At 38.5% G+C, this 19,134-nt stretch overlaps 1 protein-coding gene across 36 annotated transcripts in view; it reads right to left on the reverse strand.

The window, feature by feature from the left end:
• LOC142161173 (sorbin and SH3 domain-containing protein 1-like) overlaps nt 1-19,134 on the reverse strand; it is a 283,529-nt gene that overhangs the window by 83,836 nt on the left and 180,559 nt on the right. For 25 of the 36 annotated variants that reach the window (XM_075216482.1, XM_075216484.1, XM_075216500.1 and 22 more), the window contains 10 exons: nt 18,840-18,935; nt 16,322-16,435; nt 12,780-12,794; nt 12,580-12,692; nt 8,250-9,020; nt 7,427-7,777; nt 6,591-6,729; nt 3,572-3,601; nt 1,039-1,211; nt 290-353 (listed from right to left, as the gene is read on the reverse strand). In XM_075216482.1, the coding sequence (XP_075072583.1) occupies nt 290-353; nt 1,039-1,211; nt 3,572-3,601; nt 6,591-6,729; nt 7,427-7,777; nt 8,250-9,020; nt 12,580-12,692; nt 12,780-12,794; nt 16,322-16,435; nt 18,840-18,935 (1,866 nt within the window). The remainder of the gene's footprint in view (nt 1-289; nt 354-1,038; nt 1,212-3,571; nt 3,602-6,590; nt 6,730-7,426; nt 7,778-8,249; nt 9,021-12,579; nt 12,693-12,779; nt 12,795-16,321; nt 16,436-18,839; nt 18,936-19,134) is intronic. The other 11 variants (XM_075216517.1, XM_075216513.1, XM_075216515.1 and 8 more) reach the window with 6 other exon arrangements.

Genomic DNA, 19,134 nt, shown 5'->3' on the forward strand with positions numbered 1-19,134 from the left:
CACTCTTCAGGGGTAAGGAGACACAAGTCAACTATGCACTCTCCAGGCAAAAAGGAGACAAGTCAGCCATGTACAAATATGTATAAACTGACGTATGTGCACACATATTTGCATTTTTCATTTACATGTGCAGTATGGAAAATCGTATCTTTATATTTAATGTATATCCAACTCTAAATGATACCCTATAGGAGAACAACAAGTGCGATTGTGATTTAATACCAGTATTTCAATGTGAAAATAAGGATAAAATAAAGCAATAAGGAAAACCATCAATGCTAAACATTACCTTTATTCAGGCGGTGGATCTGCTTGAACATGGTTTTGTACCAATCCTTTGATCTCTCTGTGTTCTTTAAAAGACAGAAAACAGATTATCTACATTGGTGAAGAAATAGTGTAATCAAAGGACCGCTAAACCATAAATAGAAGTATGCTTATATAAAAAGAAAAGCTACTAATAACAGTTACAAATGTAAATGCAGATGTTCCAGGAGCATATCAGAAAGGAAAACACACCAGATAAAGTTACGATTGTGTTACTTTTGTAACTTTTTTGCAATTTTGTTTCTCTCTGGTGTGTGGCTGAAAATAGGTATTTCTATATCTAGTGCACACACCAACAAAATGACAAATAAATATCTCAATTTGTTTTTCAAGGTATCTGATCTAATTGTGAATGTAGTCAATGGCTCTTTTATAAAAGTATATTCGGATCAGTGGGCCTTTAAAGGGTAAATCCACTTAGAAATGACTCTTCATATCGCAAATCCTTAGACCCTAAGGGGTATATTTACTAAACTGCGGGTTTGAAAAAGTGGAGATGATGCCTATAGCAACCAATCAGATTCTAGCTATCATTTATTTAGTACATTCAACAAAATGACAGCTAGAATCCGATTGGTTGCTATAGGCAACATCTCCACTTTTTCAAACCCACAGTTTAGTAAATCTAGCCCTAAGGGTTATTTTAGCAAGTTGAAGCCCCTACCACAGACATCCACTGACTGGCACACACTCACATCACAGGTATCTTACCCGCAGTGGTATGCCTACTTCGTCCATTAACAAATCTCCTGGGTAATGAGGAGAGTAGACCTCTCTCCTTGTATTCTCTAGCACTGGTTTCTGCACTGGGGGATCCAGCCGCTTCCTCTCCTGGACTGTTACTGGCTCCGGTTTCTCACTGGCACAGCCATCTAGGACAGGATCTGGAATTTAACACAAAATCATCTCATGACACTGCTGGCACGGTATGTTCTCAAACAGGACAGAATACCCACGCTACATAATAGTCACATTGGAAATGAACAACCTGCTGTAAAAATACATTCTAGAAATGTGAGCGTGTGACACCAGGTTGGTGCAATAGTCAAAAGCGTGTGAAGAATCTGGGCAACGTGGGGACACTGATGCTGTTCACTTCAGTGTAAAGTTTTTACATTTACCATAAGTCTTTCAAACATGTTCTAATGAACATAACTCTCAAGTGCACAAAGCGGCATTAATAATATTATAATATGCATCATTGGAAAGCATATATTGCAAGAAACTGTCTTTAATCATTAAGGTTTCAGAGCTCCCATTGATGTTAATTTTTTAATATAACTGACATATGACAATATAGCAGGACAGGTCAAACTCATACACTAAATGGAAATAAATAGTCAGCAAGCAGTTCCATCTATGACCATATAAAGGCACTGTTCTTACCAGACTAAGGGTAGAAATCAAATATGATTATATGCATTTTTGCTCTTTATAACATACCAGTGTTTGTGAAGAATCTTAAAGTGATAACCTCAGTAAAGCACCATTTCTATAAATATTATGTTCATGAATTTATAACATATACTGCTCTCAAACACAGAAATACATTTATTACCAGCATAATATTAGTTCCTATCTGCCCCATAATCAGGCACGTAGGAGGCAGCTGAATCTTTTATTCATGTGATATAGCAGTGAAGTGTGTAGCAATTATGTGAATGCTGCAGTCCTCATTACGCTGAAAGCTAATCATGTTCTGACAGCAGCAATTATAACTGAGAATTATTCCATTCATCTGCACCTTTTATTCAACTCCTTTAGTCAGACACAGAAAGTTCCACTCTGGGGTGTTGCTATAAAACAACATGAGATAATAATTTGTGGGTTTTAGCAAAACTGATACAATCACTGCCCTGAGTGTAACATTCTACAGTGTACTCTATGTTACTCTAGCTCCATGTAACACTGTTAGTCAATGTCGTTAGCACTGTAGTGTATCGAACACAAGAGGGCGACTCATAACTGCACATTACCTGTTTATAGTGCTACATTTTCAGAAAATAAAAAGAAGCACTATTCTAAATAGCTTAATTCATCTAAAACTTATTGTGTAGAGGATCTTTAAACTTTCACATTTTTACGAATGTATGCAACCACTGTGCTATGTTTTTTTACGAGGTTAGACGATTTAGCATGCATGAGCTCTATTTACCAAGTTATATATGTATAATTTACAGTACCAATGGCCAGAAGACCAAACATTTAAATGTCACAACATTCTATTATTCAGTCTTATTTGCACAGCAAGAGTTTGGTAAGAGGAACACTGAGAAGTGCTGTCATGGGCATGTAATAGGTTCTTTATCTGAGATATATTATATCAGAGTTACCCATTCCAAGCATAGTTGAATATGATCCTGATAGAGGTTCAGTATTCTAATAACTAACAGTCAATTAATGTTTTCTTGAATTCGTGTACACTAAAACCTATTTGAAATTAGCCTTTTAGTTCTGTCATCTACACACAGTGGATGCAGCCATTTTGTGGGCTCAATGACTATTTCATACTTGCCAACTCTCCCGGAATGTCTGGGAGACTCCCGCATTTCGGGTGGGTCTCACGGACTCCCGGGAGTGTATGGCAATCTCCCGCATCTGACCACTTTCCTAGTAAAGTGGGCAGAATTCGGGCCAAAATGCCACAATTCTCCGGGAATCGCGGCATTTGGCCCCGCCCCCCCGCTGTAAAATGACGCGTGTCCAAAATGAGGTGATTTTCTGTGCCCCGCCCCCCGCACGCCCACCTCCCCCTCGGAGGCTCCTGGACACCAACTACAAAAAGTTGGAAAGTATGGACTATTTATGAAAATGTCGTACCCCTCAACATCACAAGCAGCTAGTAACATCATGGAGGCATGCCTCAGTAAGTCACAATATGCTGCATTTCTGCCTCAGGGATGTCACTAGTGAATCAATAGGATGCATTCTCATGAATCTTGGTACAGCACACAAAATGGCTCCCACCACTGAGAGTAGGCGACAGGTGCACTTTAAGAACATTTGCTGGACAAACCACTATCCAAGTGACTACATACATTTTACACATGTGATTGTACATACATTATTAATGTAATGTACAATTAATAATTATTAATTGTATTATTTATGCATAAGATTTATGGGTGTCCTTTAATATTCACTAGGATAGAGCAGAGGAGAATGGTGCTCAATGTTTATTGACAATGTCCTCTAAATGGAAGCACAAGCAAAAAAACAAGCATTGGTGGTATCAGTGTCCTACCTGGCAAACTACTAAGCCGTTTTTGCTGCTCTGTGGTAAGAAAAAAGCAGAAATATGTGTAAGACAAGTGTGCAGCTGTACCATGCATTACAAATACAAGCTATATGCAATAACAATGATAGACTCAACTGGTGACCAATGTGAGAATGCATCAGAGGGCAAAAGAGCAGAACAGAGTGAGATAACCAGTGGACAATATCTATAGCCAGTGACACAATCAGTGGACAGCCAGTAAAATAAGACAAATGGCACAATCAAAGGACAACAGAAGTGTAAATAAATATATAAACATTATATTAGGTTTAGCGGTGGCTCACAAACTACTACAGCTACAATTAGTAAACAACATATGGCAATGATTGTTCCAGGTCATTAGTCAAAATTGAATTCATGGGTTCAAAAAACACTTTTGTGAGGATAAACTGAACGGTACAATCTGGTCCTCTTGGGCCTGATCTCTGAATGGCTGGCACATTGTAGATTTGGTCATTCAGGATGGACAAGCACAGTGCATCTGGCCGCCAAGCGCACCCCTCCCCTTGCTAGCCAGCCACTGGCCTCACTTGGGCACCGATGGAGATCATAGGTCACGGTGATTTACCAGCCTGATAGATTACATGATATCCATCCGGAATGGATTTTGATCGGTCATAATGAGGCCCACACAGTGCGATGTTGGGCCAATTTGATTAAAAATGAGAAAACTTTGGCAAGCTTTAGAGATAATAGAGAACAACGGGCATCTTTTTTACAACCTCACTTTATTAAACCACTGGTTGTAAAACTATAACACACAATGATTGTGCATTGTAATAGAACTATGGTGTGCACATCTACAGTCCTACCAACTGTGCCATCACCTATGTTTCCATATTCTGAAGTAAATACTATCCGGATGTTGAAGCCCTTCTCTCTGCGTGTCACTTTACTCTATCATTGGACCCTCTGACCCAGACTGGCCCCACTAACCACTTGTTCCCATTGCTATCTGGCGGCACCGATATGGAATAAGTGGCACTTAACCTCATGTATCAAACTCCTATTTCCCTATAGACTGTAAGCGTGCGAGCAGGGCCCTCTAACCTCTACGTCTGTCTGTGGATATCCAGTCTTACTGTGTCTGTCCGCAACTGTAAAGCGCGACGGTGTTTATGCTAATAAATAAACAATATTAAGTGCAAAAACTGGGTATAACAGATAAAACAATATATTTATATAATGTCCATTCTAGATCCTGTGTGCAAACACAGACCGAACAGTTCCAGAATTTCATGTGGATATTTTTTCTCCCAGAAACATAAAAGAGAGATAAAATGCAAACAATAGTGTGATGATCTAACCATAAATAGCAAAAGGTTAGAAAACAGAAAAACAAAATGTCTGTACAAAAAAATAAAAAATAAATAAAGGACTCCTAGACACACTCTTTGTGAGTGCACTCACATTACAATCTTATCGCTTCTCATTAGGCGCTCCTACAGACTCCAGAAGGGGAACTGTATTTATGATGAACCTGTTCCAAGTATTTTAATGAGAGTTTTTAGAAATCCGCTTTTTAATTACTTAAGAGGTAACACACTAGATGCACTCCTATATCTTTTTTTTCCCTTTTATGTGGTGAGTTATTGTGCTAAAAGGATTGCGGATTGCTTTATCAAGTGCCGCTGACCTTCAGAAAACTACTGGTTCTCAATCAAGCCACCACTGATCCCCTAATGAGAAGCGAGGAGACTATAATGTGAGTGTATTCACTAAGGGGTGTGTTATGGAATATCATTGTGTTTTATCCTATTGTTTTATCCTATTGTTCATTTTATTTTTATGTTTTATAACCTTTTGCTGTCTTTGGTTACAATACCAAACGATTGTTTGCAGTTTTCTCTCCTTTTATGTTTCTAAAAAGAAAAAATACCCACATGAAATTTTGGAACTGTTCGGTCTGTGTTTGTACATAGGATCTATAATAGACACTATATAAAAATACTGTTTTATTTTTGGTGCCCAGTTTTTGTAGTTAACATTGTTTATTGAGATTTGCGGTACTGTGGAGGTTTAAGCGTCGTTATATACTCTTACTATACATTTGTTCTATGGTGTATCTAGGGAATTTATGGTGAATTCATTAAAGGTACTTAGGCAGCATTTACCTAGAAGCACCAGAGTGAAGACATTTTTTCTTTATAATAAACAAACATATTTAATGCAATATGCACTTTAATCTAAATCGGCAAGTGCCAAAATCCCACCTTCATAAGGATGCGGGGCTATAATACACATGTTCTTGATTGCAATGCACTGACAAGACGTGGATTAGTTATAAAGTGGGAATGATTACCCATTATAACTACTGCATATCATTTACAATGCACATTTTTTGCTATAAAGTAAATAACTGTGTTTATGCCTGTGTGAAAGGGCTCATAGATCGTATTCTGCGATTCATCCATCGTTTAGAATAACAAAATTTTTATTCAGGAACTGTGACATTCCACAGGCCCATGTGTTCTGAGTGGGCAGTTAGAGGTCAGCTAACAACAACATATATAAAGGAAAAGTAATTACAGTCTAGGTTATATTATCCAACTAGAAGCCTGAAGAGCAAGTGCCTGACTGGAAATATTGCTTTGTAGGCACTATAATATTATGATATTCATATGTCAATTGTCAGCGGGGACGGCAATATTTTCTTCACAAGAACTTGCGGTTACAGACTAAAGCAAAACGTGGCATTTATACAAGGATATCAAATTATCACACAAACAAGTTAATGACACATGACCGAAGAGAGTCCAAAAATATAATAACACATTGCTAAACTGAAAATTACTATGTAAAGCAATTATTTAAATATTGTAAGGGGGAGGGGGAGACATCCTGACAAATTCCTCATGATTCACTACTATAGATCAGGCAACTTAAAATTCACTGGCAGTCTGGCAAAGCATGTTGGGAACTAAGCTTGACAGCAGCCGTAGGAGCGATGGTTGCTTACGTCTGCAAGTTACCTGATTAATCTTACCTCGATTATGCTGCAAAAGTACTATGGTAGGATTTACAGTGGTTGTTGATGGATACACTGAAGGCTTGCTTATTGGTGCAAACGAGGAAAGTTTATCATTGTTCAAACTGGGAGCAGGAACGTCATCTGCCACAGGCTCCTGAAAACAAAGTACACTGTATTTATTCAAATTTATAAACACTAAACTCACTAAAAACTCTGACGAGTACACTGCTATCATTTTACTTCTCCCCAAAAAATCTGCAATCCAATATTATCCTATTAAAGCACACCCAGTGATATATTTCACTCTGTTAGAACATTTACCCAGTTTGTGAACGGAGTGACAGGTTCTCTTTAACAGTAACAAGTCAGACATGCAAAACACATGCAGTATCAAATGAAACGGGATCCTTCCCTGGGCTTCACTGGGACGAACAGAAAAATAAGCTTTGCATCGTCATTCTAGACAGAGACAAATAGACGCCTGCAGAGCTGTTCAAACTATGCAAAACAGGTGTGTTATCGCCCGGAGAGTGGAAGACATTAACAACGGTATTACACAATCTGTTTATTTACAGTCCCATATAACGGTTCAAAGTCACACATACCATTATATGATTTACACTGAAAAATAACAATTTCCATAAACACAAAAACCTCATTATCCAACATAGTCAAAGAGATTAAATCCAGTATCAAAAACAGTTTCAGTTAGATATACATGCAATAATAAGAGGAATAGAGACGGTTAATCATGCTTTCTGGCGGAAGGCAGGAATTGACCTGTTGGTGTTTAGTAAGCTAGCAAGGAAGTCTTATGTTGTGAGTATACAGTGAGGGTATCAGCAGCTTACTGTGTGTAAGATGGCTCCAATGTTATCAAGTTCCCAGACTCTGTGCGAGTCCTCTGTTACCGGTGGAACCAGTGAAGGAGTTGGAGAGCAAGACGGTAGATTGTTTGGTATAGAAAAATTGGGAGAGCTGGGGATATGGTTTGATCCCTTTTGCAGATGAGGGGGAATAAAATCATCAAGTGTCGGAAAAGCCAAGTTAGAGGTGACAAGTTCTGGGGATGCTGAGAGTTTGCCAGCGGGTACGAGAGGTGGCGGTGGAGTGCTCGAAGTGCCTTCTTGCTCTCTTTCAACTTTAACCTGGATGAGTGGGATTACTATAACCTCAGGCTGAGCTGTGATTGAAGTGCCATCCTGTGGGAAATAAGGTGTCGTTACGCAGGATGGAAATTTATACACGTTAAGTGTGCAGATGTGACATGACATGCGATCACATGTCAAATAAAACCATGCTGCAGAGGCTTGAGGAGAGACTGCAAAACTGTGATAAAACAAGCAAACAAAAAACAGACACAAGAGCAAAAATAACCATTACAAACAATAAAAAAAGGTCACTTCAACAGTCCTTACAGTCCTAAACACAATGCCCATATATCTGGACTCTCCTGCAAGAGTGAATACAGTTAAAGTGTAACTGAAAAGGAAACTATAAAAACAGCTATTGAGTTACAGATACAATAGGTAAATGATTGTGCTATAAAAATGAGAGTATTAGTTTACTGGAAAAGTAACAAACATTATTTCAGCTACACAGACAAAGACAGTAACAAGACGGTATTAGTGCTGAGCAGAACATAATGGAAAGTAAAATATATGAAACATGTACCATGCCACGGAATCTCTCTGCCCTTGGGGGATGTTTTGCCTTTGATGTAAAGTGGGACTCCTTTGCAGTCATGTTGACACGGCCAGCAGGATGCTGTGTATCTGGCTCTGTGCGTCCCATATCTTGATGTAAAGGACACTGATTCCAGAAAGTATCTATTTCACCATAGCTAATAGAATCTTTACTTGGGACAGGGTCAAAGAATGGCCTGGGAGGGATGGGAGGTGGGGATTTTCCGGTGTCTATTATCGAAGAAACAATGTTCGTGGCTGGTGATTTAGTTACATCAGCTCCCAATTCAGCAACCTCTGTTTTATCATGTGCAACGCTGGTGGGATTTTCAGATGCAGCTGAGCCAGTGCTGTTAGATAAACAAGCTACATATAGACTGCTGACCTTTTTATCGGCTTTGGGCTCATGACTCAAATTCATTCCAGCAACGCTTCTTTCTGCACTGCTAGACCCACTGGGCTGGTGTTTGAGTGACGTGTCTGATAGCAGAGACCCACTATCAGCATGCTGTACTGCAGAGTGAAGGAGTGAGGCAGGGACATTACTGTGATCCGCAGAGAGGTCTGGGCTACCAGTGGGAATACAAGCTGTGCTGCGTGATGTGCTAGCAGCATGCGGTATATAAGGCTTGGGGGCACTCAGGTAAAGCCCATCCAAGATTGGCACTGGTTTTAAGTAAGACAGTTTAGTGTTAGTGTGTGGGCGCCATGCAAAGCTCTCCTCTTTGGGAGGAGGAGGAATTGGGGGAGGGAGAGTTTTCTACATGGTTTATGAACACACAATGTAGAACAAAAAGAAAAGGAAGAAATGGTCAGACAATGAGTATCACAAGGACATCTAAAACTTTCAATATAGAAATGGATTTTTCATCTAACTGTATCAGTGCTGCTGGATAGTGATGGTGTAGGGCAGTGTTTGCTAACCTGTGACTCTCCAGGTGTTGTGAAACTACAAGTCCCAGCATGCTTTGCCAATATATAGCAGCTTATTGCTGGAAGAGTATGCTGAGACTTGTAGTTTCACAACACCTGGAGTCTCACAGGTTAGCCAACACTGATGTAGTGGAATGATGTAATGAATATCTTGTTATAATTAAACACATAAATGAACAAACCTTCCACCATCTATAATGACAGCTAACATCGCTGAAATATTTCAATCCACAAAGATCACAGTTTGCAAGCTCAATCAGTAACTTCTACTTATACAGATTTGTCCAGTATTTGATTATTATAACATAGTAATGAAGGAAAAAAATAGTCCTTTGTTAGATAAGGAGGAAATAATTCTGTAATCTATCTCTACAGCCCCCTTGCAAGTTCTGACATTAGCCACTTATCTAGGTTGCCTTTGTGGGTAATCATTCCTGGATAATAGCCAGTTGATATGAACGTTTGAAGAACAGGTTCAACGACTATGACTGTTTTGGTGTTACTGGACTGCAAAGGCAACTGTACCATTACATTTTCCCTTTATTTCTTATATATAATTCCATTTATTATATCTAATTCCATTTTCTTCATAAGAGTAGTTTTGTTGTATTGTATTTTACTTCTATTGCTTCTTTAATTCAGTCAAAAACCTATGTATTTTCTATGGATGTAATATATTGCATAACAGGAAGATTTACATCTGGAGTGGACAAAGAGTGGAGAAGCCAGATAGCTACGACACCTAGAAAGTTACAGCTAGACACTAACAATTGTAACCACTTTCCTGGCTAAGGATGGCTCCTACTTTCTTGTGGTTGTTTTGTGACTTGCATATGTGCAGCTGCACTACCACCAAGGGAGTGGAAATTATAGCTCCACGCCAATCAGAAGCAACAATCACAGATGTTGCAGCATCTCATTGGTCCCCTACTCACACCTCTGCTCTGCAGCCATTGTAAAGTAGAGAACAAAAATGTTCACCGCATATATATATATATATATATATATATATATATATATATATATATATATATATATATATATATATATATATATATATATATATATATGTATATATATATTTATTTATTTATTACACACACAAATACATACACACACACATACATGCATACACACATATACAAGTACATTACTCTGCACAATTTCCACAGTCTATAAAGCCATGTCTTAATTCACACTGATAAGGTACAATAGACTAAAGCAGTTACCAGACTAGACTTTTGAAGTGCAACACACACGCACTGGCCATTTTCTTAGGTATACCTGTCCTGTACGGCTGCTTGTTAATGCAAATATCTAAATCAGCCAACCATGTGGCAGCAAGTCAATGCATAAAACCATGCAGATTTGGTCAAGAGGTTCAGTTGTTGTTCAGAACAAATACAGAATTGGGAACAAATGTGATCTAAGTGGCTTTGACCGTGGAATGATTGTTGTTACCAGACACAGTTTAAGTATTTCAGAAACTCCTGATCTGCTGGGACTTTCACGCACAGCAGTCTCTACGGCAGGTCTGGCCAACTTCTCTAGAGGTTTGTAGTTTCTCTCCAGGTGTCATGAAACTACAAACCCCAGCATGCAGTGCTAGCAAATAGCCAGTCAATAGCTGGCAAGGTATGCTGAGACTTGTAGTTTCACAACACCTGGAGAGCAACAGGTTGGCCAGGTCTGCTCTAGAGTTTACAGAGAATGGTGCGCAAAACAAAAAACCATCCAGTTCTTAATAAAGTCAAAGGAGGATGGACAAACTGGTTCAATCTGACAGGAAGGCAACAGTAACTCAAACTCAACAGTGGCATGCAGAAGAGCAACTCTGAATGCACAGCAAGTCAAACACTGAAGTGGATGGGCTACACCAGCAGACCACACTGGGTTCCACTCCTGTCAGCTAAGAACAGAAAACTGATGCTACAATGGGCACAAGCTCACGAAAACTTGACAATTGAAAATTTGGAGTATGAATTCATGAACCCACCCTGTCTTGGTATGGTACAAACTGGTGGTGGTAGTGGTGTAATGGTGTGAGTAATGTTTTCTTGGCATGCATTAGGCCCCTTAATAAGAATTGAGCATCTGTCACTGCCTTCCTGACTATTACTGCTGACCACGTGCATCCCGCTAATGCCAAAGTATACCCATCTTCTACTCCCAGCAGGGTAATGTGTCATATCACAACGCATAGATCATTTCAAACTGGATCCACAAACATGACATTGAGCTCAGTGTACGCTGATGGCCTCCACAGTCCTTAGATTTAAATCCAATAGATCACCTTTGGGATTTGGTGGAACAGATTTGCAGCCAACAAATTTGCAGCAACTGGAAAATGATATTATGTCAATATGAACCAGACTCTCTAAGCTAAGGTATGTTTCCAGCACCTTGTTGATTCCAAGCCACAAAGAATTCAGGCTGTTCTGGGGCAAAAATGGGGTTCTACCCAGCACCAGAATGGTGAACCTAATATAATGGCCACTGAGTGTACGTCCTCAGTGCCGATGAGTTCTTCTATAAAATGTATCCATCAGCACACCATTTACCCATCCCTGGCATGAGGCCGAGGAGTGTAGAACTTTCTTGACCTTAAATATCTTAACCTCTGGCCTTGCACAGCAAGTAATCTGGGAGGTAGGAGAGGTGGTAGATCTTTTCATGGGTGAATATTCATACACTGCCCTGATAATCTGTGGCATTAGTGCTTTCATTACTATGTACTGAAAGTGCTGACTGCATGCATAAGATTTGATCATGTAGACAAATTTTTACACAATAACTATGTAAAGGAAGCACAGCTACTTAAACAGATGTGAGATGGGATTCTTCATTGGCTGCAGGGACAGAGATCTAATGCAGGTAGTTGTAGGAGGTTGGAAAATAAAAAAAATGCAGACCGTGCGCTATTTATACTGGTGGCACAAGAGCTGCACGATATTCAAGGTACCCTTCCCTGATTATACAATGAAACATAGCAATAATCATGCTCTCAATTGCCTAATAGTGTTTAGTCAATTCTAGGACTCCATGTCACATTCAGTCAAACTGGAATAGGAGAAAGGTAGTATAATCCCAATATGGCAAAAACAATGAGCATTATAACAAAGTGATGGATTGTTAACACAACGGTTATAGGAGGTTAACTATATTAAATATATACTATAATGAATACATGATAAAGTGAATAAATATGCTGGATAAGTATTACAGAAAAGATCCACTTTAATTTTTATTGCAATAACGGACAGTGAAGTCTTGAACTACGTAATAATAAAAAAAATATCTATATATCCCCAAGAAGAGATACAAATAGAATAGCAAGACAAAAAAATAAACTAAAACTGAGTACATAAAGCCTTACTGTACAGTACCTGTGTCTTGATCTCAGATGGAAGATTGGGGCGCACACTCCGAAATCCTTTGACAATCAGGGAAGAGGGCTGAGAATCCCCATTAGATTCAGCTACTGAAGGAGGCCTGTCATCTACGCAGACGAAGAAGAATTTTCAGAGTTCGACAGAGAACCTAAATTGCTTCTCCCAGAAAATACATCCATTTAAAGTCTTCTTACCTGCTTCTCCTTCTGCTGCCAATTCGCCATTTTATTTAAGCAAATAAAGAAAAAGAAAAAAACGTTAGATGTCAAAAAGACATTGAGAGCTAAAATCCTGCAGCCACCAGCCCCGTAACGGATTGCTAATGCAGAGTGCCATAGTAACTGGCGTTACATATCGTGTCCTCACTGTTTCTGACCTTTATGGACACAAAGAATTCTTTCATAGCAATAAAGGAAGAATTGTCCATTGACAATCAGTCAGTTTAAAAGGGAAAACACAATCAAGTAGTTGAAAGCTGTGAACACGATGTGATTTGGGCTCTGTGAGCATAATACATATGGAAGTGCACGCTACAGTTTTAAAAACCTATAAAAAGAGAGCTTCAAGTGTTTGAAATGACATTAATTGCAGGCTGTGATTTGCAATCATATATAAGTAGCTCCAGGGGAGATGTTCTGACAAGCTGACGTGACATGACAGCACTTACTGTGACCATACAGAACAACAGTTTTTTGGATGTTTTTGCTATAAGGGAATCTAAAAACTACTTACACTTAAATTATTATACCGATTTTGATTAACCCCCTTTACTGTGTGTATCATAAACATAGATAGGAAAACTGCACACAAGCTTTTGCTGAAAAAGTTGTACTTTGTAGCACTAGACTTGCTTAAGAAAGAATGAAAATTAGAACACACACAATTTTCGGATGGAAAAGTAATAATGGAAGGAGAAAGTTACCTTTATACTTATGTTGGTCCCAGTGGCAGACTAGGACCGTAGACACTCCCAGTGCATAAATAATGAATGATTTCCAATGCTCCCTCACATTATTACAGTGCCCCCACAATATTATACGAGCTGTGCACCATTAATATTCATACCAGCAGTACTCCCAGCAGCGACTCCACGATACTATCCCAACAGCGCTCCATCCATATTCATATATCCATACCAGCAGTATTCCCATACTTATCATTACACCTTGCATATAGAAAAGACCTACTCTTAGCACAGACAAACCAGTGGCATTAGTGGCCCTCGGAGGGGTCTCATGCCGCCATCCTTACCCAAGTAAATAACTGCTTCTCTTCCTAATAATTCTGATGTCAGAATGAGCATAGTACATAAGCACAGTTTATGTAGTACAATAGTCCAAATTCAGTATTGGAGTTTTGGATGGGGGACAGAAACTCTGTATCACTACTGTAGAATCTTTTTATTAAAAAATAAACAAAAATGTAGTGCTGCCTCCCCATGTGCTGAACTTATTTCCAGCGTTAATGGTGAGATGGAGCCGACGGTCAGACAGAGGCAGGCCACAGAACTAAGCAGCATACGGTCACATAATGTGAGGGGAGTCACTGCTAATGGACATCTTAGAGGGCAATACTACTACTGATTGCCATATGGCTGAGCATTAGCACTGATAGTCATCTTACTGGGTGTAACAAATAGTGCATTATAATGTGCATTACTACTAATGAGCATCTCATTGGTCATTACCAAAACTGATCACTTACTCTGATGTCCATATGAAGAGGCCTTCTTACTAATGGCCATTTTACTGAACATTACTGCTATGTCTATGCATCTTACTGGACATTATCACTGGCATTTAAGATTTTGGGCATTACCCTTCACATATTACATCTGTTTATAATCTTGGAACTCGCTGGGCATTATAACTGGCATGCGCCAATAGTCCACTATATACTGGGTAAGGGTTCCACTTTATTTTCTGACCATTTAGTTTTAAACTGCATCTGCCAGGATTTGTTGGCGGTGTCCTCTGGACAGCCTTAGTAGCAAGCCATAAGTTTACCTACTTTGTGGATAGCGTAGACTATACCTGCTGGAGCTCTAAGTTAATAATGTGATCTGATGTGGTTCCCCTGATGTCATTTGTCAGGCCCCTGAAAAATATCAGGATTCCAACCACAACAATATACTACATTATGCAGGGGAGTAGGAAAGAACATTTTCAAGGGGGAGCAAAAGATCAAGGACTAGCACAGGGCTTGGAGACCCTTTTTCTTTGTATCTCGTTTTACGACAGTTGTAACAGTGACTGTAGATATACAAAGACTCTCAATCCTATGTTCATTTTTGTTAGTGGTTCAGGTGTTGGCTAAAAATGTATTGATACATTATTAAATAAATATTATTAATATTAATTACCAATTAGTACAAAAGCTGATAGAAAGATAGATACATTCAATTGTTCATCTTAAAAATGGACATTTTTCATAGTCTTTAACCTTGTTTTTATTCAGATTTCCTTGATAGCCTAATCTCATTTGATAGGGAGTATATTAGTCACTGCCTCACTGGCTATGGTATGTGCTTTAAATTTAAATTGCTATATGTCATGTTTGTTACTGGACGCACCGCACCAAATTCAGGGTAAAAGTAAAGTGAATAGTTGTTCATTATAAATACAGGTTATTTATTAAACGTTTATGAACGGAACACTTAAGAGTTTTTTTAAATAAACAAAACAATCAATCTGTATTAAATCTATACTAAATCAATCTATATTAAAGAACATTTGGTAGTTATACTAAGGCAATCTATAATTTAAAAAAGTTTCACTTGTTCAGAACAGATACCATGACTTCAGAAAGTAGCAGTCTTTGCCCATCCAACAGAAGTCATGGGGGGGGGGGGGGGCAACTGCCCCGCTGGTTCCTACACTCCTGATATTATGTGCATTTCACTGTCCAATGGGAAGTAAAACAGCATCTTTTGGTAAGATTTATTTTCATCAATTTAATCTCTAGAAACATTTCTAGAATAATAAAAAAAAAAAAAACCAGAAAAAGGAAAGGGTATACTATATTCAGGCCAAGCCTCTATCATCATATCTGCCCTATTAATGTGCTCCTCCTTTGTGGCTCAGTGATACTACTTGTTTATAGTGAACTGGCAGGCTGCATTTACATCCAGCCCACACAATGTAGGTGACAGGTGCACTGTTATATAACTGGGAGCTGCCATTGTGCTTGTTCTGCCCAGGTTGAAGAATAATTTTATTTAAAGCAGAATGGCACATTAGCTCGCTTTTCATTCAATGGCTACATTATTTTCTGTGAGGCACCTTTCTTATTTTTACAAATAAATTATAGTACAACGTGATGTATCTTTAAGGCGGTAGAACCTATAATACCATAAGAAACAGTGTAAGTGTAACACGGACAATAGAATCTGATAAACGAGTTGAATCAGGGACATCCTTGAGTCCTGACATGCCTCAGCATGCATTAGGATTGTTTTGAGAGCCAATGCATGAGCCGGTAAGCCCTTTAAGTCATTATATATCAAATGCCAATTCCACACATTGCAAGGTGATGTTACAGGCTTAGTTAAGCTCTCAGTATGACCGCAGTGTGTACTAGCCATACCTTACCAACATATAAAATAAATTACAAACTAAGAATTTTTAAAAATGTTTTCAAGTTTGCTGTCATGTTATAGCGGCAACATGAACTGTTCTGGCACGTCATTGGTAATGAAGCTTTACAGGAAAATATAATCCAATGAGTTTTAACTTACTCGGTGACAGCTCAATGTCCAGGGTGGATCTACTTTTCTGGACGTCCCCCTGTAGTGCGGGTGCTCGCAGGGTCACTACTCCTTTTCCCGTGCAGACTTTAGTATTATCCACTTCTACAACAGATACAAGGTATAGAATTCAAGATGGACAGAAGCATGTATTTGTTTTCTTTTCTCAACACAGTAACATGCATAGATCCACCAGATTCTGCATCAAAGCAGTGTGGGAGGAGAAAGACAATGCAAGTAATACATAGATTTTCAATACTATTTCAGTCTTACCAATAAAGTGCATCTATGTGCAAAATGTCATTCCACATTCCTCTAATGCATGTGTCTTACCAATACATGTTATGATCTTTACATCTATGACGAGAAATAAAATAACCATGGCTAAGTTCAACCTAGTAAAGTTTATAATAGGGACAGACTCATGAAGCTCAACCTTACACAGTTGATAGTTTATAGTTAATTACTTTGGTCCAGAATAACAGGAAAGCTATATGTGCTATCTACTGCCAATGGCATCAGATATCCAGGAACGGATTGCTTTACTTATACCTTCAGATGACTATATATAATTATAATATATAATATAATTTACGGGTCTCTGTCCATGTGTCCCTGCAACTTTTATTAAATACACTCGTTTAGATTTCTGGTTTTGTCATCTGCTTTTCAACAATGTTTGTATATTATCAGGCACAGTTGTTAATTTCAATTTCCACTAGATAAGGCCCAGCTCTTGTGATCTCTGAGTTGAATACAACTGTATCCAGAGTGGAGCTATTTGTCATACCCAAGGGAAATGAATAAACCAAATCTGCATGATGAGCTTGTAAACTGGAGAACTGATGAAAGTCTCCTTTTGGGTCATGGGATGGTAATTTGCACAGACATTTGAGAATATCCCAAACTGCCTTTTTATAAAAGATTAACGGACTTCAAGTAAATGTTTACAGTAAAAAAAAAGAAGGGGCTGTTGAAACCTTTGATTTTTCTGTTTTCATAAACTAATATTTTAATCTATTTTAAATTTCATACAGAGAGATATGAGTGTCTTCTAATTTTTTCTAAAAACATGAATAAATATTACAGCCATATTAGTCCATGCAATATTAATCAAGCTGCAAACATTTTGTGTACGAGTCAGAGCTGGGAGACACGTCGTCCATGGCATAGAGATGTTAAAGAGATGCACTTTCTAAAATGTGCCACCAGCATTGTGTAATATATCCCAGATCAAACATGAGCTTTAGGTTATTGTGACAACTGTGAATTTTCCACAGCTATTTTGTCAGTAAATATCAGGGTTGGACATTTCTGCAATATCCCAATAGACATCTATTAATATTGCTGGAGGACAGGGGCTGGCTGGGCTGTGGAGCCCCGGGGCCAGTCCCATACTGGGCTACCTTGGGCTGTGTCACTGGGCTACCTGCATTTTTTTCCCTTTAAACCTTCCTAATAGGCTGCTGAGTGGAGTCTCGAGTCTTGCACCCTGGGCTAAAATTTGACAGCCCAACCCTGTTGGAGGATGTTGCACTAGTGAATTTCCTCCAGTGATCTGCTGACTTTTGTTGTTACCCCCGATTTAGCCTAGAAGATAAAACTCTTTTGGAAACTGCAGCTGTATTGAATATCATCAAGTATATCTGACTAAACACAAAAACAGTGTATTTAATACAGTTAAGCAGTGATATGTAGCGGCTTTCTTCTCTGCATGCCAAATCGTTCATAGATTGCTGATGAAAACAAACTACACAATTGTCCTCTGTGGAAAACCAGTGTCACACTAACCTTAGATTCACTTGGGGACATTAATGAAAACGGTTCTTCTGGTAATGGTAGAGAAGAGTTGGTGTTGCCCATAGCAACCAAACATTTGCTTTAAAGTTCTAAACTGTTAAAAACTGTTGGGATCAGATGTATTTGCTATAGTCCCGACCTCCTTGTCTACACAGTTACCTGTAAAACAGTTTTCAGATATGTCCCCCATGATGAAAAGTGAAGACTGAGTTTTTAATCAATTGGCTATTTAGTTACAGTACCCATCCCATATACAATACAAACTAGTCATCAACCTTTCACCAATGATATCTAAAACCTGCACAGCAAACACATTGCAAATATTTAAGTTTATACAACCCAAGAGAATCTGCAGCCAGGTATAATCATATATTATATTCATTCCTAGTGGGCGTTAATGTCACAGGCTAAATTCATGCCCAACTTTGTATACTAGATAAAGCATAGTACATGCATTGCATGCTATCTTCCAAGCTATAATTTTAAATTAAAAAATAAGTCCATGCACGCATATCAAACATTTATATCATAATTTTGTTCCGGGGTAAAAAAAATGGGGTGAAAAAATAAATCAATAATCACTGAAAACAATCATAATGCAAAATGACAAATCCACAAACATTTAAATGACCGTAATGTGAATGGGATGCAAAGCACACAAGCGAGATATGCAGAATGCACATTACTTCACTGGTGTCCAAACATATACCTGGAGTTGGCACAAGATCGGGAAAGCTTTGTATTTCCTTCACAGGAATGATTGTAACAGCAGAGAGTGAACGTGTACTTAAAGGACAATTATCTGCTGTAAATACAAAAGTTTATCTGTAAAGTAGATTTCCTCTGTTTCACACAAAGAAGCATTTAAACCACTGTATATACACATGATACAATCTTCTATGTGGGTTTATGAAGTCTTCATGTACATCGCTGACACGTTTGCTATGTCTGCCCACCATTTCTTATAAACTAATATATTGTATGTTTATTTTGGTCATTATCCA

This window comes from Mixophyes fleayi, chromosome 6, assembly GCF_038048845.1.
Source record: "Mixophyes fleayi isolate aMixFle1 chromosome 6, aMixFle1.hap1, whole genome shotgun sequence".
NCBI lineage: Eukaryota > Metazoa > Chordata > Amphibia > Anura > Limnodynastidae > Mixophyes > Mixophyes fleayi.